This window comes from Lineus longissimus, chromosome 5 (genome assembly GCF_910592395.1).
Source record: "Lineus longissimus chromosome 5, tnLinLong1.2, whole genome shotgun sequence".
In the NCBI taxonomy this organism is placed as follows: domain Eukaryota; kingdom Metazoa; phylum Nemertea; class Pilidiophora; order Heteronemertea; family Lineidae; genus Lineus; species Lineus longissimus.
The window spans coordinates 2,930,457-2,954,272 of NC_088312.1; the positions used below are offsets into that span (position 1 = coordinate 2,930,457).

The window sequence follows — 23,816 nt, forward strand, 5'->3', positions numbered from 1 at the left end:
CTGTCATTTGTGGATATTGTTGAAATGTAGGAGGAAAAATTACTTATTACTGGTGCAAAAATGAATTCCCCGAGCTCTGCAGCTACCAGATTCGCAGATTACTTTGTAATCTGTGGGTTGGATGTGGAATCGGGCCTCGAACCGGATCAGCTTGCTGGTAAGTTCTCCTCTTTCCATGATGATCCAGATTCATTTTCTGACATTTCTCTTTCTCTGACTGTGTCAGTGACTCTGTCTCACTGTTCTCAGACTCAGTAGTGTTCTGACAGTCACACGCATTAATCCCTGCATCGTCATAAAATCATCAACTACCTGTGGGAAGCTCTGTCTTAATCTGTTGTGTGATGTGTTCATTCATTGTTGCCAGTAGTACTGACTGTTGCACGGCACTGGTCATTATTCAGAATATTATTCATATCATTGTTGTCTTATCTTTTGTTTTTACTTTGTTGCGCTGTCAGTGTCAGACTGTCATGTCCTCAGAGACAGTGGCCAGCCTGCATGTGCAGCTCAAGCTCAGTCACCGGATCTGTGACGTTATTGATGAAAGAACCGAATTGAAATAGACCTTTGCCTGGTCCTGCGGCTGCTAGTGCTAGTATAGTTAATAGTATTGAGTAGGGCTACATGAGTAACGCTGCACAATATTGTAATGCCACTTATGCTTTAGGCCTATACTGATATAGGCCTATCGCCTTTTACGTCATGACGTTAATCCTTGTAATTGAGGCCGGCTGAGCAATACCATGGTCTTGGATGCCATTGCCATCAGCTTTATCTTAATTTTTTTGATAAAAAGGCACAAGCTTACAAGCTTTTACGATGTGGAGTGATTTCCCAACTTCATGACTTTTGATGATGACATCTGACATTCCGTGACGAACTCTGACGCAGGCATGAGAAGAAGTTCACACAAAATCAACATGCAGTAGGGCTTACGACTTGAGTTGATATCTTGATACTTTGGTCAAGTTATCAGTGATTTGCGTGTACTGTAAAATGTGATATCTCCATACATTGAATTTGAATTGTTACAGGACACACACCTTTTTTGGGACACCCTGTATATTACGGTAGTCACAATGGTTGTTCAGTGACTTGTAGAATACCCTAAAGATGTGACTGTGGGCAAAACAATCACAGTGGTGAAAAACACATACTGGTAATTTCAAATCTGTGTGGTGGAGTTGGTGGACAAAAATTCACTGTCCATAAAAAAAGGTAAAGGCTTTATACATAAAGGTCAGAGTTCACAACTCATCGTATTTTTAAACTTTTTGTTAAGAAAGACACATTTTTTACGTGGTGAGGCTGTAGTTAATCCCTATAGATATCTCCTCTTCATCAGACTGTCTAGATAAAGGGAGAGTTGCCAACGGCACCGAGACAAGAGAAGGGCAAAGTCTCAAAGGTCATATAGTGCTATCCAAGTGTCACTGGAGAGCTTCTGTGGCAAATACACTTGTGTGTGGAGCAAAATCTAGTATCAGAAGATGATGTAGAAAGGAATATTTAGCAACTGAAGTTTTTTTCAAAAGAGCTGTTGATGTTACCAAGTATTGATTAAATCTAATCTTCATGTATACTTGATGTCCATTGTTGCTAACATCATTGTACCCGTAATTGCTATCATGATAATCATCTATGACATACGATCAAGTTGCCTGGAAAAAACTAATTACCTGCATTCAATCATTCATGTCAGTGTATAAAACTGTATTTTCATGAAGAACTGCAAAAATCAATGTTAGTATTTGCTATAATGGCTACAGCTTTTAAAATTGCCAATATTTTGAACATTTACGATTCTATGAAACTATATACAAGCCAATATCATTGAGACAATGCAAGATGTCAGTTTCTTTATCATGTTTGAAACATGAACTAAGGATATGCTTGCCGTTCTTCATGGTTTTCCACTTCACATCTCTCATCTTACATGATTTGAAAAGGAGTAGTATATCAGCATGTGGTGTGTACTGTATGAGCATGATGCGAGCCCAATATCTTTATGCTTTGTCAATATCTCTGGCAGACAACCTAGGATTTCTGGAGCCAACTCATTTTATTTCGCTTGATAATGATATTGTAGAGAAGACTCTGTGAACCTTAGTTTTAGTTCATGAGAGTACCAGTAATCGAAGTCTTCGTCTTTGTACTGACTACTGACCATGTATTGACCAAAAAAAATCAGAACTAGGTCATTTTGAGTCACTGTGTTTATCAACACAGATTCATATTATTGAATCTTCTATATCTTGTCAGTGTTCACAGTGGCCCTAGTTGGATACATGTAGGCCAACTCTTGGGCATCACATCATCACATGATGGCTACATCTCGTTTCGTGTAACATACATGGCATGCATGGGGAGGAGCATGTTGATGAATCGGTCCTTCAAGGAAAATATGTTGTTTAACTTTCAGTGTCTGGTTGGTTTATTGTCAGCATGATATTTTGTTATGGCCCCGGTTATGGAATAACACATGGCAAAGTCTGTTGGCAATTATGTGATGCAGCATCTAATGCTAAACACTAAAACAGATAGATTGGCAAGATGACTCAATTTGCATAGTGTTTGATTAATGACCGTGTCTGATGATCCATGAGTTTGTTATATTGATCCAGTCTCTTGATCTCTGTGTCATTGGCAATGCTTGGCTATGTCGGCATGGACACCAATGGTCTCATCAATGCACAGACCGACTGTTCTTACTTGTAGAGACTGCATGGAAAGTCGTTTCAGGGCAGTGTAGTCTACTGTCTAGGGAAATTGTCGGCCTATAAGAATGTTGCCTGGTCCGCTTATATCACAAATGTCATTTCTCATCCTTTATACTGCAGGCATCTTGCAATCATATTCCATTTTTAGATCAAAATATTTGTCTGTGGCAGCAAGACCAAAATATCCCCCTCCCCCCCCACACACTACACAAATCGAATCTGAAATATCACATTATCAGGGGGTCGTTTTGACATGACTAAAGTGAGTTAACATGCAGGCTATTCCATCTATAATCAACAAGTCATCACAGAGTGTATTTGCCTGGTCTCGCTAAACCATGCTAAGGCTAGTGGCTGTTTGTGCACAGTGCTATCCAGTATCACCATCTCATTGGTTTCTTGTTCCATAGTTACCAACAAAGGCTCGTAACTATAGGATCTTTTCAAAGCCCTTTGAACTAGGCGAGTCTGCATTCGTACTGTTGATTAACCCGTAAATCATGTAAATGCAGTACATGTATACACAGTGTCGTTGTACTGTTATCATACATGAAACTCTGCTGAAACTTGGTCTACTCTGAAGTGTATTTGTATATCTGTTATGCATTTGTTGTTTCACTCTCTCTCAGGAAAAAGATATCACCCATCCCTGCATCATTTCAGACAATCAACAAATGTAGATTGTATGAATTCGACTTCAATTTTGTATCATTCTATCTTTTCAGGTGATAATTTGCATTGCGTACCTCTAGAAAGGCCCTTCAAAGCCAAAAGCCTTGCCCACTACCCTGAAAATGTGCCGTGGAATCCATTTGACAAGGCAGCGGTGGGGATGGTAAGGAATAGATTGTGGTTCTGTGAAAATGGAGTTCAGCTTTGGATACATCTCAATTAGTCAGAGCTGAATTCATAGTATGTCTTTTTTTGTTAACTAATATTCCCCATTCTCTTTTTCCAGCTGTGCTATCCCCGTGGTGTGTCCTTCAGAATTGAGGTCCAAGAGAGGCCATCGCGATTCCATTCTTTCCTCATCACAAAAGAGGATGGCTCACGGACATATGCGGGATGCTATACATTCTATGAAGAAGTTGTCAACTCGGAAATATGTGCTGCGATGCAGACTCTACATGCCATGCACTTGGCTGAACTCAGCAACGATCAATCTAGAACATTATACTCCCACCTCGGACCGGTTCATGAACGGAGCCCAAAATCAAAGCAAAAGCATGGCGTGAACATGGCAAATTTTTATGACATTAGCAAGGACACACTCTATGTCACGAAATGTATATGCATACTGTCTCAAATGCCGTTTGTCACATCAATAAAGGAATTTCTCTCGACTTTACACAGTGCTGTGATTGGCAGAGAGAAGCCACCCTTGCCTCTTGAGAGTTATGTTTATAACATACTGTACGAAGTGCCACTGCCACCACCGGGGAGGAGTATGAAGTTCTCTGTGCTGAATAAGTCAATCTACTGCCAAAGACCAGGTAAGAAGTCATCCTGCAAGCCATGGTGAACAGGAGCCAACAAGTCTTGAATAAATCTCTGGTGATCTGTTTGGCTGCCCCTTGACCATTGGTATGCAGAGTGAAATAAACGACCTTGGTCAGTATTGAAGGTCAACTGCTCGGCTGTACCCTTGGCTCAATGTCGTCATGAAAGTGACATTATTCACTGGTCTCAGTTCTGTCAATATTCTTGAGATGAAGGCAGAAGTAAACACAGAATATCAAAAGATCCTTTGACCAAACCTTTCTGTTTTCGTTAGTTAAGTCTCTGTTTTTGGTATCTTTTTAGGTATAAGTGAGCTGCCGTTCTTCGAATACTCCTTACAAGAGCTATTTTCATTGATTGGCATAGAGAATGTGCTGCAAGTTTTCACAAGTTTCTTACTGGAGCACCAGATTCTACTCTATTCATGTGGTAAGTTTTGAAGTCCAAGACAACCAGTTTTGTTGCAGAAGGAACACCGCTTTATTTTACAACTGATAATCCCTATATGCCGAAATATTATCAAATGATTTAAAACCTGTTTCAGACTACCATCAACTGATGCTTGTAGCAGAAGGGATCAGTTGCCTCATCTTCCCCTTTCAATGGCAGCACGTCTACGTACCAATTCTCCCTGCCGCATTGACGCATTTCCTTGACGCCCCTGTACCATTCGTCATGGGTCTTCACCACTGTGGTGAAGATAGATCTCAATTACAGCTGCCAAGTGAGGTAAGTATCCAAAGGCTCAGATCACTATCTCTGATGGATCACCAATTGTAAGGAGAAAAGGGAGCAAGGTATCATCAGCTCTCATATAACCTTTGTTCTGCGTTGGTTCGAAAGTCTTCCCATAGACAGATCTATAGCTGTATAGTGTTTTTGATTTCTCATCACTCATCATGTACCGAAGAGATGGCTTCGACAAACTTACCAACTCTGGACCATTCTTTCATTTCGTTTCAGGCCAACATGTGCTTTGTTGATATCGATAACAAGGTGGTGGACACGCCAGAGGATCTGCCCACATTTCCAAACATTAACGAATTACGAGAAGAGGTGACGGATGTGTTTGTGAAATATCTTGTGCCTGATACTAATACCTCATTGGACAGTGAGAACAATGCCGTGGCAGCAGAGTTACCGTTAGACTATAATACAAAGTATTACCGTGATAGTCTGAAGCGTCATAATAAAAACGGTAATAAAAATGAGCCAGGGAATGCAGCATCAAGTCGCGAGGGGCGTAAGTCGAGCATTCCGCAGAATCGGTACGAGATACTTCAACAAAGCGAGGCAATGCAAAAGGTTGCTGCCATCGCGAAAAAGACTGGTGTGATATCATCTTTAGACGATGTTCATGACGATCTCTCAGGTGATGATGTTGGTAATGCCAACGAACCAAAAAAGGCCAACGCCAACGAACAAAATAATCAAAATAATAATAACATGGAAAAGACATGTTTAGCAGGGATGGTTTTCAATAACGCAATGCGGGAGATTTTTCTAAATCATCTCGTGTACATGTTTATATCGTATGAATCATTTGTGATACAGCCTTCACAGGACATGGAGTCTTGGTTAACGAATCGAGAATCCATGCAAAACTTTGACAAAGCAGCATTTTTGAGTGATCAACCAGACACGTATCTACCGTTTCTGTGCCCGTTTCTGGAAACACAGATGTTCACGACGTTCATTGACAATAAGATTATGTCGCAGTGGGAGGACCCTGAGCCAAGCTTACGGTTGTTCGAGGCACGCATGAAAGCAATCAAGGAATCGAATGGAGAACTCAGGACGCACCAGTATTCTCGGTGTATAAACATCAGGGATTCAGGTAAGCAAGTTCCTCATTTCTTTTGACGAAAAGTGAGGGCTATGTACAAGTAAACTTGTGTGATTGGTGTTGAAATAGTGTTGAATTTTGGCACATCCATTAGTTGCAAAATACCTCAACATATGTTGACCTGGTGTAATTTCCTTGTTTTCAGAAGCCCTCCTGGAGAAACGAGCAGCAGTCATCGATCACATTGCAATAGAACCCCACGCACTTGACACTAAGTCAAGCCCTACAACCCACAAGAGAGGATTCTTCCCCAAGCTTGATTCAAATTCATTGAATAGGGAACCAGTAACAAACAGGTGAGGTCAAACTGAGTCGGCTGTTTCCTCGACAGCATTTTGTTGGGATCAAGCTCCAATGACACAATCGTTCAATCTCTCGTAGATGGCTTCTCCACTATATGTTTTCAGTCAAGCCCAATGTAGCATCAATTTTCAATCCGTTATTTCATTATTGCACCAAATTTCTAATTCGTGTGTCACTTTTGGCAGATCTGCACGACGAGGGAGCGCGAGTTGGAGACGGAAGGACAGACTGTTTCAACATACACAACATCTTGGCCTCAATTCAGATCAGAGAGAGGTGGGTATCTTAGGCCTTAAAAAAGTATCGAATCAAGTATGAATCTGAATGGTTTATGTGGAATGGATTATGTATTGAACCACAGTCCCCTTGTTGAGGATTTTGGGTGTAATTTGGGGTTTACCAGAGTGGTCTTGAATAGACAGACGAGGACCAACAGTCAAGTTTTACCATTTGAAACTCGCTCACTTCCCTTTGTAATGTTGCATGTTTTCAAAAGATTGAAAGTAGTTGAATGATAGAACCGTTTGTTTATTTCATGACTTGCATAGACTGCAGAACAGGTAACTTTTGCCACTAATTATTTGATGTTTTTTGTGGAGTGTTTATGTTTTGTGTTAATTTCATGTGCGTGAAATAGCATTTACAGTACGTAACCTAAGTCTTTTAGGAAATGAGATACACTTGATTCACAGTTGCCTGGTTATTGCTCTTGCTGTTTTCATAGCTGCTAGTGTAGCTGTGTAAGTCGAGAACTGGATAGAACCCAGGAATCATGGACTGGACTGGCTTGAGTGTTTCCGGTTCACCTTTTGAACAGCAACTCGGGCTTTACCTGTCCAATGATGACACTTTCAAAGATTCTTTGTTAATGATATTAGCCTGTTATTTTCCTATCAGTTAGTAAACTGATACCGGTAGATGTGTGCTAACGTTATAGTTATAGTAATTTTAGACAATTCCGCCTTCTCTTCAGGCAATATGTAACGATTTTAAAGATGAAATGTTGTTCCTGTGGAGGGACAGTGCCTTTGTTAACTGTATTTCAGAGTGTGTAGTTTTTGACTGTGTGCTCTTTTCACTGTCCAGCTGTGTCCGTATTGGACCCAGTTCACTTTCAGTCACGTGTTCTTTGGAATAGCAGGTGGAGGGTGTGGGGGTTGACATTGTTGGCGTATTTGATAGAGTTCTGGGGATGAATCTGGGAACTGTTGAATCTGGGAACTGTTGACAAAAATGCATGAGTCATAGAACATTTATGAGTAAAAATCACATACACTTGAGTTTAAACAATTTTACAATAATCCCCCACCTGGTTTGATAGAAATAGGTGTGAAATTCCATTGTGTACTTGTTTTTACAGGTTTTATCTCTGTATACAATATTAGGAATGCATGTCATAAGCTTCAAACATTTATCATTAGACAGCTTACAGATGTCGTTTATGTGTTTAGCATCCCAAAAAAGTCACTCATGTCCATGCATGTCAACTGACCTTTTTGCACACATGGATGGCTACAGGATAAATGTGTCCCCAAATCATTCGGGGAAACTATCCCAGAGCTCTCTAAGATACCAGCTGAGTTTGAACTGGCCCATATGTGATCATAACCAAGTGTAGGCGATCTTTGATAAGAAACTGATGACAATGTCCGAAAAATTTGTGTTTTGTGAAATTTGGGTGAAATAGTCGTGGTCTTTGTCTTCAACTATCAACAGGAAAATTTGAAAAAATGCAAATGTTTTATTATTCATCATTGTGGGATTCAAAAAAGGGAGTATCTATCACCTCAAACAGAAGTTTGGAGCATCCCTCCCAATACATGTCGGTCGACATGGACGTTCAGAAAACAGTATTACCTTGAGAATATAAATGACAATGGGTGATATGAATAAAGGCTAGCAAATGCTTTTACTTCAATTTTGTACAGAAAGGCCAAGTGTAAATGTACATGGAGTTTTAGATAAAAGCATTTACTACTCTTTATTCATATCACCCATTGACAGCTTCCCGTCTTTTGTAGTATGCTTTAGCTGAGAAACATGCGAGGCTCTGGCTTGTGAGTACTGAATCCACATTAACAATACCATGATGTAGTGTGCATTTTTAAACTTGGTGTTTATTTTGAATGAGAAGCACTCATTACTTTTGCTTTTTCATCTGTCTGGATGAAGCAGGGCACTGAGAGACTCGAAGCATGACCTGTATTCCTGGCCCTCATTTAAATCATTCTGTACCAAGCTTGCACTATGCATTTCCAATCTTTCTCTAAATTAACAGACAAATTATTTTCTTGGCAATGAATATTGTACGGTAGATCTACAAGTAGTTTTGTCACACTTGGGCTGACTTTGCCCCAAAGTCGAAAAGTTTGGCACAGCCTTCGTTTGATTTGTAGAATATTTGTTTTCAAAGATAATTTTAAAATATCAAAATTTCTCATTTCAAGGAAAAAACATGCTTTGATTTTGGATAAAATTTTTGCATTTCAAACCATGAAATAGACAAGATGGAGTTGTGATTCATTCTGACATGTTGCGAAGTTTAGATAGCAATCAAGAACACTAGACATATATGTACCGGTAGTTGCAATTTACTTCAAAATAAAATGGCCACGAATAATTCTTGGTTCACAGACTCTTGATTTTGAAACTAAGTGCAAAAGAACAACATCAGCAATTTCTGCCTCACCACAGCTTTTTGACATTTGATTGTACTTTTGTGGTTGCCACTTAGACTTAGCTCTATCTTTAGAACTTCAGTGTTAAAGTGCTTTGTATTGGTTCTCAGTGAGATTTTATAAAGATAAAATGCCTTCCTCAAATATATGTTTGTGATTTTGCTGTGAAATTGTTGAAATTTGTACGAAAGTGACATTGTAGAATTGTGGTGAAGTATTTGTCTGTCTCTCATCAAGCATTGCTGCTGTTGATGTGCAAAATTTATCTCATCAGAAAAATCCCAAATCCTGTGAGCTAATTTTCTGTCCAGTCAACCTTTTGCCACCCCCTGAAAGCCTCTTTGTGGCTAAAACTTTGCAATATAATTCACCATCAAATCACGAATCTTAGTCTGTGCACGAACCTGGACTATTTGGGATTTTTCTGCAAATTATATTTCTCTTTAAATTCAATAAATGTTCTCTGAGACACATTGGTGTGCTTGAGGCACATGCCTGAAAAAATCCAATTTACCTGCTTACAAAATCTGTTATTTTGTTTCACACCACCTCCCTTGCTTATTTTGCAGTGTTGATCAATTGTGTCAGGTCTACTCAGAGTCAGAAACTAAATGTCTTAGCCAATGATTTATAGTACTTATGATGTACTGTCTGATGTTCCTGAATGCGTCGGCTTGCGGTTACCAGAGTCTGGCTTAACAACTTAGCAGAAATTATAGAAACTTGTTGCTTAGCGACAGACTTTGAAATATCAAAGTATGAGTGTAGGCTCTTTACCAGACAGTTTCAAGAAACAATTTTAGAAGCATTTGCCAAATCTATCCATGCTTACTGTATTTGAGATAAAATTCTTTTGTAGATTCTTTTGTTGTGTTGCAGACAAATGCTGGTGAAAAAATCAAGTTCACGTTGATGTATAGATGTACATAACTTCACCAACTTGAAGCTTGACTTTATAAGCAGATTATTCTGTCCTTGTGTTGAAATTTTCCCCTGAAAGGATGCTAGTCTTCTGAATTTTTCAAAATGTTTTTTCCAAGGAAGTTTGTTGAATTCCCCTTTTTGTGTTGCATCTTTCAGTATGTCTCATGACTTGTAGCAGGAGTTTAGTTGACTTCCCCAAACTAATTATCTTTGATTTGGCCTGTATTCCTTATCATGATCGAACTAATGAATAATTCTTTTTGTGTTAAATCGTTTTTAAATCTATCTCTGAGTTTGTTCCTGGAGTTTTAGTTGATTCTTCATCTTCCGACTGAATAGGTTTTGTCTATTGTCATTATTTCCCCCAAAGTACAATGTAATTGCAAAACATAAACCCTTGGCTACATCCCATTTCTTGAGGGTAATCAGTGACCTGGGTAAAGGAATTGAATGTTGAAATACAGGTTCTCATATCATTGGATTTGTGTCACTTTTCCTCTTGAATTGAACCATTCTTGTATTGTATTCTTCAGTATCACGTAACTTTACATCAAGCACATATGTCGTATTTATACCAAGCCTCAAACTTCAGATTTCCTTCCTGAATCCAGGCCAAAAACGCATTAAAACTCATCTGAATGTACTACATGATTGTGGCAATGATGCATGTAGTGCATTTACGATGTAGATGAATTGTAATGGGGTTCAAAATCAGTCTTCTGAGAGACTAAACTTGAATGTGTTTGGACAAGAAAGGAATGAATTCCCCAACGCTGAACGTATATCCAACATCCAATTTTCCTTTTCGTTCACCCCATTGGCTAAGTTTGTATATAAAAACGATCATTTTGACTAACTGTGCTGGCAAGGTTAGTGCAGAGATCAGAACTAAAAACACATGTTACAGATCTTCTCTTACACAGTGATATTTCATCCAAGTTTTTGGGAACAACCGAAACTTGGAGGTTTCATGAATTGCCTATCTTTTATTCTCTTAAAATACATTTTTTTTCTCTTTAGAAATACATCCAGGAGGCCCGGAGCAAGAGTGTTCGGCAACCGAAGCTGTCAGACATGGCCCCCGCTGCTATGTCACAGACAAACTGGAAATTTGTTGAGACGCTCCTGAAAGAATGCAAGGCAAAGGTGTGTGCATTGTTACGATCATAGATCGTAAAGAAAAGGGTCTACTGCAGTGTTCATTGAGCAGCTCATCTGAGTTGTAGTAAAAGGTTTAAAGAAAGACTGGAATAAAGTTGATGATTTACCTTTATGTGCTTGATATCAGACTATCAACTTTCTTATAAACCAGTGACTACTATCGGTATATTTGCCTTCTTTCAGACAAAACGTATGGTTGTGGAGAAGATGGGACAAGAAGCTGTGGAACTTGGACATGATGAGGGAACCGTGACGGGCGTCGAGGAGAACACACTCATTGCAGGTCTGTGCGATCTGTTGGAGAGGATATGGAGTCATGGACTTCAAACAAAGCAGGTGAGAATGTGAGATGCGCTGGAGAGGATCTTCCAAGAAAACATGTGATGCTCTGTGATCTGTTGGAGAGGACATGGAGTCTGAACTGAGGAAAGACCTGTTTTGCCCCATTTTGCCAACATCGCTACTAAGGGTTAGTCTTCCGCCGGAGACTGGTTGCCTACCTGGGCTAAGTAGGCGGGTCTCCCCCATGGAGCTCGTTGCTCTTTTAACCTGTATATTTGTCTGTCTTCAGGGAAAATCTGCCCTCTGGTCTCATCTCCTGAACTATCAAACGGTAGAGGAATGTAAAGACACTAGTAAACCTATTGACCCTAACTTCCTAACACCAGGTAAGCTCTTCTTAATCTGTTGGTTCCTCCTGTTTCAACTTGGAACAGTATTTTCATTGCACAATAATCACTGGTTACACAATGATCGGGTCTACCTTTGTGTCCTGTAAAGTATCAAGTCATAAAAAGCTTCTACATGTAAGACTTAAGTTTATATTTGATCAAAAATGTTACATGACTCTAATCGAATACATATGCACCTGTCTGTAGGACAAGGCAGAGAGGTTGTTATAAGCATCGTCGCCATGGGTTGCCCAGTTCGATGCCAAATAAACCATCAGACAGTGTTTGATGCCCAGGATTTCACTGAGGGTCAGTACATCTATAACATCAGAGGATTGGGCTTGGTGTCGGACGTGCTCCATTGGGAAAGATACCCTGATACCCTTGGTGCAGTCGCTTTCCTCATCATGTTACCCTGGAATTCCCTTAGGTCGTGGATATGGAACTTAAGTTGTCTATTGATTGCACCTTGGATGTGGTTCAATACCGTAGATGGGAAATTTTAAAGGGGCTTTAATATAAAGTAACTTAATTCAGCTGGTTTTCAACATTACTCCGATTAAATGCCGATTGAGCAACCTGGCCCTTGATGTGTCTTTTGCTAATTCACTTGTTGAGCAGTCAAGAGTTAGGTTACTTATAGTGGAGTCCCTTTAAGAAGGTGTTCAATGCACTTTAAAATTTGATTTTGAGCATGCTAAAATGCACTTTCTTTATAAGAACTAATTGATTGAATGGCATGGCAAACGTCAAATATTAAAACCCTCGAGGAAAAAAGAAAAATCTGACAAAAATCCTTTCACAGAATTTTAGACTTATAATCTCTCAAACATCATGCTTCTCTATAGGCTTCGATCTCATCTGCTGAGCTTTGCTATATTTTCTCCAGCGATCCGGGGGCCGCCGCGTCATAGCCCACTCAGTGGACCAGCAGGCCCAGTGGTCATTCTAGATCGGGTGAAAACCCTCCTCCCTTGGGGCAATATGTACCGGTATTATCAGGATCTGATAAGTGAGATACTTATAGTTGCTATTGTCCGTGCATGTTCCTGCTGCTTGAAATTCAGCCAAGTTTTCCAGAGAATTCTGGTTAGAATGCTGCCATTCAGCGAAGTTTTGGGTTACAATAAAATGGAGTTACACATATGAAATGATAAAATTTCATACTAAGATGATTTCAGGAAGATTTGGCTGAATTACTGTTTTATAATTGATGCATTAGACCATGCAACCGCTAACAATGGGAGTGGGTACGACATTTGCCTTGACTTGCATCCGTAGTCAATGGTGAATGAAGCAGCAAAGCCATTGTACATACGTGCATTTCCTTTCATTTCTGACCAGAATTATATTTCAGGCATAACCATGGCAACCAGTAGGAGAAATTCATAAACTTGAAGCCAGATCAAAGCAATTCTTGATAATTGTATCGAAAATACACATTTTACCTTGGCTGCGCTAGCTGCAATTATGACCAGGATTTGATATGAGGACCGATCATTTCAGTCAGCATGTGCATCTTGCTGTGCATCTTGCTGTGCAAAACTCTGCACTGAAATGATTGCCTTACATCATGTCCAAGATTCTAACCTCGGTTGAACCACCTACTAATCTCTAGACTAGGACAAAGTTAACTATAAACAAACTGTCTGCATTGATACCTGAAGATAACATCCAAGCTTTTGAAAGCATGTCCCAATTCAGGGCATCCCAGAAAGACCGCAGGCACGATACTTCAAGAAGCATATGATGCTAAGATCATGACAGTGACATTGGAGACTTGCATTCTTACTGGGAGGTACTGTGGTTTCAAATCTGTTATAACATGTTATTACCTCCATCCTGGGTTCAGGTTTGCAATGCAATTTGATGGTCCCGGGCTTGCGTTTAAAGGCACAAGATAACTGCATGATAACTCTCAAGTTAACCAACACCATTTTCAATGCAGAATTCTTGTCCACCTTTTGGCCTGAGTAGGTCTATGCTGTTTAACATGTTATTTTTGAAAATTTTCCTTTCACGTGACAAAATTACCACACCTACATAACACGGGTATGTACACATGTACAGCTAAAACATAAAGCCAGATGAACCAATGAACCAGCATCATCTGGGCATCATCATACTGCAAACATGATGACACAAAGTCTTTTCTCCATCAGTGTTTAAAACAAGACTAAGATGTTCAAAAACAAGTAACAGATCTTAAGGGCATTTCATGGTGAAATGAGTGTGGTCCATTGCGAATGATTTTCACAAAGTCAGCCTTAGAAATTTGGAATAGTCCTGGTTGTTGAGTTGCGTACACAGTTATAGTATCAAGTTAGCCAGTGTCCTCTCAATGTAGCCATTCTAATTTAAACAAAATATTTACTGCAGATTCTACTCCATGGTCTGGTACGTCTGGTACGTGTGATTCTTTCGACACGGTTTCCTGTCGTGAGTGGCTGTCAGTGGTGGTGGGCAGTTGGAGTCTGTTGGGGGAGGGGGGGGGGGGGGTATAGTCGATCCTGTGTGGCATGGCTAATCATGCAGTGGCAAGTTGTGGTCAGTGTTCAGTGAATGTGATTGGAATAGTGGTCTTTGTTGTCCAAAAATAGGCATGAAGAAAATCTTGAATGGGTAACCAGCTGGAGGAGTAACAAGATATCCAGCTGGAACAGTCATATCCAGGGCTCTGGAAATATCATCTGATATCCTGGTATCTGTTTTAAGGTATCGGTATATTCTCATTAACTGATTAATGCCTCGGCTGCTTGAATTATCAGTAAAATGGCATTGACAAACTACTCAATTTGCATGTGTTTTCACCATGTAACAAGTTCTGTGTCACACTTCAAAAGTGGTGGCTTGTATTTCACTGAGTGAACTACATGTATAGTGTGCTCTGTGGCTAAATATGATATGAAGCTTTCAATAATGATGATCTGTAGTTCGTCAGTGTGTTAGTTGAACATCTTAGTTTTGTCATGTTTGGTGCAGAATGGATTAGGTTGGATCAATCCATGTGTTTTCAATCAATATAACTGTCCTGTTGACCGGTATGTAAAACAAGTAGTAAAAGGCATCAGGTGTTCTCTTATGTCGATTAAAGGTATTCAACTAAACAGAGTCTGAACACATCCTTTGGAATCCTTGGCACATCCAATTAAAAGCGATGATGGTTTGAGTCCGATCTCAACTCGGGCTGGTTAATGAAATGGAAGATAAGGTTAATGGCTCATTTGAAAAGAAGGTGATTGGATCCTTCACTTTTCTCTTCTGATATGGGTTCTTGTTGTATCTTTACCAGGAAAGCGGTGTTTGACATAGCCTCCCCATAACAGACCCTGCATCCAACTTCTTTTTATCAACAGTTTTTTTCAGCCAAAGCTATACCAAGCAGGTACTGAGGCCGACATATGGATGCCAATCCAGTTTTTGTGGTTAGTTGTTCAGATTTCGGACCATAATTCCATTTAGACGAGACCCAAGGGAGTTTCAAGTTCTAATCGAGCCAGTGATTTTACATGGCCATGTTTCTCGACTTGTAATGTAAACAGCGTTTATTCATCAGCTCCAAAGGATAGGCCTGAGGCGCCTCAAGACTAGAGCAGCAACTCTTCATAATCCCAGCACCGTTCTCGCCCGTTCATTCTAATCATTCGTACCATCTTCTCTTCCTTCTGATCCGATCATGCAGCGCTCGTTTGGTGTGTTCTGCGCAAACGTTTCCAGTGTAGGTCTAGGTCTCATTCTCTCCCACGTGCTCGAGCTCGGGCTACCAACATGCATGCACCGCTTCATCGCTTGCAACAACAAGCTTTGCCTGGTAATTTTTACAATTTGGTTGCTCCAATTTCTTCATCCGAATCTGTGTATTGTCGATCCATTTCTATGTACTGTACATATTTGTGTAGTTATACATCTAGGTGTGAATCGAAATTGGTATTGAATGAAATCTAGACCAACAGCCACAGATTAATCACTCCAGCCATGACCCGAATGATCTATACCTTAGTGTCAATGACATCTTTGCTTGGCTATCTGGTTTTGGATGTACTTGTTGTTTCTTGTCAGTCCTTGTCCAGATTTGATGTCAATACCAATAATATTCCACATATTGTTTCAGAGTTGTTCTTTACATCAAAATGGAGCTTTTCAAGTGAGTTTGTTTCGTAAGATGGTGTTGTCACAAAGATGCTTTGAGCACACTGTTGATACGTTACACAACATTGGGCTGTCTCTCTTATACCTGGGCACATTCTCCTGAAAAAGTATTACGCTGTTTCAAAATGAATGAGTGTCATCATGATAGCATTCATTGAGTAAGAGTAGAGAATTGGTGGCCACTCTGGTGTGATGTACTGGCTCACCTAATCTCACGGACTTGTCCAATCTATACCATCTTTGAAACCTTGCACCATGTTCTGAAACTCTCTCTTCAAAGGCCTATTTCTCTATCATATGTCATTGCATTCAATTTCATCACTTCGTACTGTCTGTCATTCCTTAGTGATAACAAATTCTGTATAATATGATATGTGACCTGATGTGCTGTTTGTAAGATTATGTACGAGACAGAAAGGATGAGAACCAACCGTAAGGAGTTCTCGTCAAGAACATCTTCATCATACATGTCATATTACGACAGTGTTGATGACATGGATGCTAGAAAGGTCATTTGACCACAGTGGAACCTTTCCTTAAGGACACCCTCGATCTGTAAAAAAGCTGTAACACTAACAGCAAGGTGTCTTAAAACGGGGGTGACTTTGAATAAGAAATCAGGTCTTTGGGTCCAAAATTAGGGTCCTTATATGAGAAGGTTTGATTGTCCCCTAACGGAGGTGTCGCAAAGGTAGGTTCCACTCTACATAGTTGTGATGGAAACCATTGTGATACTACATTTCCATTAAACTGTTGTATCTTTGTTGTAACACTGTTGTAAAGTGTTGTCTAGATTGATCCCACCAACCTCATTACGTTCTATTCTGGGTTGTAAAAGATAAAAAAGGGGAGTGCAAATGACTTTCGGTGTCACTAATGTTTAGATTTCTGGTAGCTAACCGAGTTGCCTCCTATGTATGAAATGAGTTACTTTAGATAGTTATAGAGTTGCCCCCTATGCGTGAAATGAGTTACTACTTCACATTTGACAGTTGTTACATGTACCGGTATATGTTTTCTAAGAAGACTACCCCTTTAATACTTGTCTCATTCTAGATGTTGTACCTCTGTTCTATAGGTGTTGTATTCATTGATCTATTTGTTTTTGCCTTCCAGAAAGAGAGTGGACTGACTTGACATGGTGTATGTACCAACCAAGCATATCTCTCCAGACTTTAACAAACATAACATGTTAACCTGCAGTGATCTAGATCTGAATTCTGTAACAAAATTAATGTCAACTCCACAGCTTCATCTTGCCCCTAAGCAAACTGCTATTTAACCTGGCAGAAAGGGAAGGGGGGAGGTTCTCTGCGAATGTGGTCACCCTTCAAGAAATAAGAGTGACTGCAATTAAACTTCAGTTCTAACAGCCAGTGTCAGCAGCTATTCTATTCATCTTTGCCTTGTATGAACCTTCCTTTGTGGACTCCTCTGCTATATGGAAGACAACTCCTCTTACAACTTACCCTGGGTATCTCATAAAGAGGGTGGTGGCTAAAAATAACAGGGTGTAGAGATTTTTGCCTGTCTAACCGTGATTTGATAACGAGTGATGTTCTGTTGTCCTGTACATATGTCTGTATGTTTGTGTGGCTTGTGTGTATTTTCATGTTTTCTAACATATACCATCCCTAGAAAACTGAGTATTTCACCGAGTTTGATATGTCAACTTGGTTAAAGATTGAATCTTGTTTGTTGTCTTAAGTCTTTCAGGAAATAAATCTTGTACCATCATTCATATAATGTGATCAAATTAGTGATTTTCATTTCTATGTTCAATATCCACCCATCCGGGCAAAAGGCAGTAAATACTTTGAGTGGACTGTTGTTGCTATGAATGCCTACAACCTCTGTGGGTAGAGCATAAATTGTGGCGATAAACACTTTGTTTGAAGCTGCGCTGTGGTCGTAAATCGTACTCGCATTTCAGATTGAAGCTATTACTCATCTGTCATGATTACATATGCATGCACGACATCTGATTTGTGACCATCTTGATTTAAGTAAGAATTTTAGTGACAATAGACTTGAGAAAAAGTACATAAATCTTAGAGTCTGGCGCTGGATGACTCAATCAGAAATTGCCAGATTACCTCTCTATGATGCATGTGATGCTCAACTGGAGAAGTTTATCATCTTGGTTGATACATTTTATCTAATTCCGTCCTGTTTCAGATATTTCTGCCATGGCACTCGAAGCAGAGATCCCAGATCAGGAGAAGAAGCTCCACAGGAGGAAGCACAGTCGGAGTCCTGAACCTCCGACACTAAAACCTCTGCCAACTGGATTGGTCTTTGATATGAAGTAAGTCTAAAAGAGGACATCAGAACTACAGTAACCTGTATTGAAGTTAGAACTTTGACTGAAATGTAGCTCTGGGGAGCAAAAGAGTCAGCTGCCTGCTAGGTTCATCATGCTCATAAGGAACATAGGCCCATTGCATAGGTCTGGGTTTTGGGAACACACGGTTCTGTAGAAAAGCATGAAGTATTGAAAAGAACCCTTTGAAGAAGAAGATTAAGGTGAAAAGAGATCTGCCTCCCTGAGGCCCTCAAATTATATTTACTGTGCCTCTTTTTAGGAATGTGCAGAAGATGTCTGAAATCAAGACTGATGTTGGCTACGCCCGTGCCTGGGTTAGATTAGCATTAGAGAAGAAAGTGTTGTCAACCCACCTGAAGGAGCTGCTCTCTGACGGTGATTTGCTCAAGTAAGTCATACCAAAGTTTTAGTACATCCATCCAAGGCAACGGTCACCAGACTTCAAAGACCAGTGCCATTATTACCAAGCTGTCGGCTGCCCTGTCTCTTAAAAGTAGGAGTTCCCAGCAGATTGCTGGTTACTACAAGATCTGTAGAGAATGTGGCGAGGACTGGCTTTAAAAAGGTTCAACCAAATTAACTTCTTAGCAAATTCATGCTAATGCATTTGTAGCTGTGCACTTTCTTTCTTTCATTTGTTTGTCTCGTTTGATTTCATTTTAGGAGTCTCTACAAACGTTATGCATTCCTGCGTTGTGAAGACGAGAGAGAACAATTCCTGTACCACTTGCTTGCCCTGAATGCGGTTGACTACTATGCATTTACGAATTCATTTGTCAAGACAGGTATTGTACATTGAGATAACAAAGTTTATCTTATCACAAACAGGTTTGAAACGGATAAATTACCTTGACGTTTCATGACTAGTCAAGTCTTGAAACGTCATGAGTCTAGTCAAGTCTTGACTAGTCATGAAACGTCAAGGTAATTTATCCGTTTCAAACCTGTTTGTGATAAGATAAACTTTGTTATCTCAATATACAACTGAACAGATGAACCTCATTAAGGAGGTATTGTACAGAAGGGGAAAATGTGATGTTGGGGTCAAACCAATTAAGCAAAGTTATTCAATGCTTTCGATAGATTTGTTTTTGTGTGATTTACATGTACTTGTAAGATTGAATAGATGAGATACTTTGACATTATGAAAAGGGGGAATTTGGTAACGAACAGCTATTGAGTCTGCTCTTGTTATATTTGGACGGTTCTACAATGCAAGCTTTCTCTTTAGTGATTCCATATCGCCTCATCATCTGCCCTGGTAAACGGTTCAGTGCTGCCTCGACGACCACTGCCAACGTATGGATGTATCTGTCTGGACAGCTGGGAGAGACGGGCATCATTCACTTACCACGCCATTCCCTCGAACATGGCTTTGAGGTTAGTCGAGTTTAGTGGAGTTTTGGGGATCTGATATGACTATTCCTGGCCCTTATATAGAGTGCCTGTTGGCTGTACCGGTATCTTGCATGGTACTTGTACGATTAAAGACTTTCAAGAGTTTTGTTGGTCAAATAGATGAATGAAAAAGTATCGGGATATGTGGCCACGCTGAATGATGAATTCCATCTTCATTCCTTACCCGTTTTCAGCACAAAAACCTTGGTGTCCTAACAACGTTGCGGGTGGGGCACGACAACACTGGTATGTCACCAAAATGGATCATAGACTATTTGCTCATGAGGAACGAGGTGACAAATCATACGTATCGATTCCCCTGCGGGCGGTGGCTGGGCAAAGGCATCGATGATGGCAGTTCAGAGAGACTTCTTGTGGCGGAGCAGGTACCGCCCATGGCCAACTATGACACAGAACCAGGTGAGAGCTTGCAAGGACTGTAGACTTCCTCCCGGGGCATTCCACCAATACTGTAAAGCTACATTTTATTAAGGTGGATTTTAAGAATAGCAGATATCGCCATTATGCTGTTGGTTTCAGATTTTGATTACTTGGATGTTTCAGAGTGGACGGGAAGTCTCCCAAGAAGTATGATGCGTACACGATCACCAAGTGCATCCCGGCGTGGCAGTGAGGTGATGTTGACCATTCCGCAGATACAGGAACTCCTGGGAGACAGTGTCAACAGTATAGTCAAACACTTCTACAAGCCGGAGAAGGAGGTGAGTATATTCTTGTCAGAGGAAACAAGTGCCCATTCTTGTTGCCTGTGTACAGTCACAGCATTCCTAGTATTGGTGGTTGAAGAATTTTGAATAAAGATATCTCAGTGATCTCATTTTCCCTTCAGAAAGATTCTCTGTCCGTCAAGAGAGTGGTAGAAATGTGTAGTGTGATTCACGAATCTCAAAAATGAATTGGTGCGATAATTTTGCAGTTTACATTGTCATCATGTGTTTTGGTTTCAGAGAGGGAGTCTTACGATACTCCTATGTGGGGAGAACGGCATTGTCCCTGGTTTGGAGAGGATGTTCCAGTATGGCTTCAAATCAGCAAGACTCTTTCGTAACAAATTCTTCATCTGGGACTACTTGGGTGAGTTGAAACCATTTTGAAGCCTCACACAGTTCTGATATGCCCATTTCCCTTGGGTCAAGCACTGCACTACCCCACTATGTAAAGACACTCAAAAAACCACTCAAACTCTTGTTACTCATCAGAATGATTTACTTTTCCAGAGAAAATTCAGACCTTCTTTGAGACATTGTTGTACGAGGATGTTGAGAGAGAACTTGATGAGCGCCGGCGTCGAGCATACATGTCATATAAACATGTCATGTCACGTATCAACGCCTCGACACAGTCGATCGGCAAAGATGGGAAATATCAAGTTTTTATCTGTATCGCTATAAGGTCAGTATTTGATAGCTGTACCAGGTTGTTCAAAACAAATTAGTTGAATTTGGTGTGAGTTTGCACTAGCTTTGAAGTATGCATACCTTAAAACTAATTGGGATAGTGTCAAACTCTTTCAGGAAAATAGTTTACAATGAAACAGTAAAAAGAACAACTTCGTTGGAGGGATAATCCACCTTGGCTTCAATACCATTCAGTGTGGTTATTTACAAAAGCAGTATGATGTTTACCGATTTATTTGTTTCCAGGGATCAGATGCTAACTAAGTGGTTACCAGCGATGGCCGAAACGCCCGTGACACAGAGTATGTACGAAGAACAATCATTCTTACGTGATCCACAGCTTCTAACATTTGTTATCCATATCCTCGATTCTCTAAAAGAGTTCAATATCACTCTTGAGGCATCACTGACCAAGGGAGTCAACATTTGAATATCTGTTAAGTCCCACTGCATGCAATTTCACTGTATATTCATCACATATGCAGAAGTAAAGTAGCACCTTCTAGCCATTGTGAATGACTTCAAAATACTGGCCAGGCACCTGCTGTAAAAAGTCGACTGTCACTGTAGCATGAATGAGATGTGATGCATGACTTCCTTAATGTCAGTGAATATAAGCATTTATGATATTGAATACAGTGGAAATTTAAGAGCTTCTTGGTCTGTGAGATGATGCAGTTCTTAGAGGCTGTTTTCAAATCACTTAGATGTGCTACATGTAATCATGACCGAAACAAACTGTACATTGCTCCAGACGGGCATTTTCAAAATCAATCAGTGGTAGGATATGGCTTAGTTGCAATCTTCAGAACATTTTACCCAAGACGTTGGGTCTGCAGTGGTCAGGTAACTTAAAACTCCTGGCCCATCTCCACCAAATCATTTATTGCCGTGATTTATGCTCAGTGCACAGGCATATGTGCTGTACATGTTCATACCAACAATGAAACAGTTGAGCTATTGGCTCTAATCCACTGGGTGTGGAAATAAGGTGTCAACTTGCAAATCACTGCTGTTAGCATTTACTTGGTGGTGAAGGGCCTTGAGTCTGATAGGTCGCATAATTCTCTGGAAAGTCTGTGTTTTTCTGATGTTATTATAGTTGATGAACAAACATGTACAAAGTGGATATCATTGTGTTGTGCTTTTGTATCAGCTTCAACCTTCTGTTGTGAAACAAGTTTAGCCCTTAAAAGTATGTATTGCTGTACATCTTTTTTCTAAACATTTTACATGACTCTCAAGTATGTCGTTTGATAGAAATTTTGACCCCAATGTTGTCTGAGCAATATGATCATGGTCTCTTAAAATCTGTTTGTTATTTGGCCAATTCTGACAGGCAGTGACTTGTATCATATATTCAGCTGTATACATTGTAATGTATTGGACTTTGCTAGCAGTTAGGGGCATTTGGAAACCGCTCACCTGCGATTTTGCTTCAGTAAGAAATCTCTTATCAGAGAGGTTTTCTTTGATGTAAATTAGACAGTTGGAGTGAAGCATAGAGCATTGTGTAATCTAAGGTGACGAGCGTTGACCACCGTAAATGAGCAATGATCGTTGCATACCATTCAAATCTTTGCCAAATAAATAGTGGTTCTTGTTACCCAGGTGTTGTCTTGGAAACGTCACTGGATGATATTCCGTGTTTAGAATGTGTCTTTATTAAATTATTCAATTTTGTGGTTCTTGTTGGGTGGATGTTACCATGAGATTGTTTCATAGCTTATTACTCTGGAAGATTCATATTTCCACAATGTGGTATTACTATGAAGGCCATACCAGTAATCAAATGTTTTAACAATTTGGGATTTCTGCAATTAAGGTATATCTTTAGGATGCATATGCTTCATTTGTTATTGTCACCACCTTTAGTTAAAAGTTCGGTAAGAACCTTGATAAATTGTGGGTCAGGAAATAGAAGTCCAGTTATACACAATGCCATAGTGCATTTATCGTGCATACAACTTTGCTGGAACTTGATATATGTAATATTTGTATGTCTGTCTACGCAATGGCAATGTTGAAATTCATATTCAGTATGTACATTGTATTATTATTAATGCAAATGTTCAAATTCAGTTTCAAATTTCAAATTTTTAACGAAAACAGCAAATGCCTTTAATACTGGTGTGAGAGTTTGGGGGGGTCAGGTTTATGGAAGAGCATCTTGATAACGATTTTCTTATTCCAATCATTGCATGCCAATACTCACGTTTGATTTAAGCTTTCTGTTACGAAATGTTTACATTCACTGTGGTTAGTATTTGTGATTTGTTTGTGGATGGTGCAACATTTGAACTGCCTGTACAGATAATTATCTACAGAATAAATATTTTGAAATAAATACGTAGTTTTGAGTTCTCCTACATGTCACTCCCAACAGCTGTACAACTGCCCCTAAGACATCGCTGCAAAACTTGTTTTTTGTGCCGATATGAGCACTTTCAGGAGAAAAATGTGGTGTCCCTCCCTCCCAGAGAGCCTACTGCCCCCCCCTCCCCCAGGTCCAAAAAGTCGAATAAGGCCTTGCTGCCTCCCCTCCCTGAGAAAATAGCATCGAAGCAAAAGGTCATGGCTTGAGATAGCTACTATGAGAAGGAAGTGTCATAGTTGACGTTGTCAATAGCATGATGAAAAGGAAGCGCTATGGTTGGGATTAGCAATAGCATGAATAGGAAGAGTAATGATGGTTAAGGTTAGTGTACCACTATAAGGT

At 39.9% G+C, this 23,816-nt stretch overlaps 1 protein-coding gene across 8 annotated transcripts; it reads left to right on the forward strand.

The window, feature by feature from the left end:
• Window positions 1-23,444, forward strand: LOC135488834 (DENN domain-containing protein 5B-like). 8 transcript variants are annotated; one of them, XM_064773737.1, is made up of 24 exons: window positions 1-157; window positions 3,449-3,558; window positions 3,682-4,216; window positions 4,527-4,652; window positions 4,768-4,952; window positions 5,187-6,060; window positions 6,215-6,365; window positions 6,558-6,648; window positions 8,394-8,429; window positions 10,995-11,120; window positions 11,319-11,471; window positions 11,707-11,803; window positions 12,014-12,115; window positions 12,696-12,818; window positions 17,072-17,098; window positions 18,134-18,263; window positions 18,541-18,669; window positions 18,945-19,066; window positions 19,513-19,661; window positions 19,874-20,099; window positions 20,244-20,401; window positions 20,648-20,774; window positions 20,918-21,092; window positions 21,344-23,444. In XM_064773737.1, the coding sequence occupies exons 1-24, from the start codon at window positions 61-63 to the stop codon at window positions 21,525-21,527; spliced, it is 4,233 nt and encodes a 1,410-aa protein (XP_064629807.1). In that variant the 5' UTR covers window positions 1-60; the 3' UTR covers window positions 21,528-23,444. The 8 variants fall into 8 exon arrangements, with proteins under 8 accessions (XP_064629807.1, XP_064629810.1, XP_064629809.1 ...); XM_064773740.1 differs by lacking the exon at window positions 12,014-12,115; XM_064773739.1 differs by lacking the exons at window positions 12,014-12,115; window positions 12,696-12,818; window positions 17,072-17,098 and adding exons at window positions 14,186-14,212; window positions 15,489-15,617.
• The last annotated feature ends 372 nt before the right edge of the window (window positions 23,445-23,816 follow it).

Bases quoted from the DNA above. Each gene is read 5' to 3' on its own strand.
- LOC135488834 (XM_064773737.1), top strand. From the start codon at position 61: ATGAATTCCCCGAGCTCTGCAGCTACCAGATTCGCAGATTACTTTGTA. The intron at 19,662-19,873 runs GTTAGTCGAGTT...ACCCGTTTTCAG, and splicing joins CCCTCGAACATGGCTTTGAG to CACAAAAACCTTGGTGTCCT. The intron at 20,100-20,243 runs GTGAGAGCTTGC...TGGATGTTTCAG, and splicing joins CAACTATGACACAGAACCAG to AGTGGACGGGAAGTCTCCCA.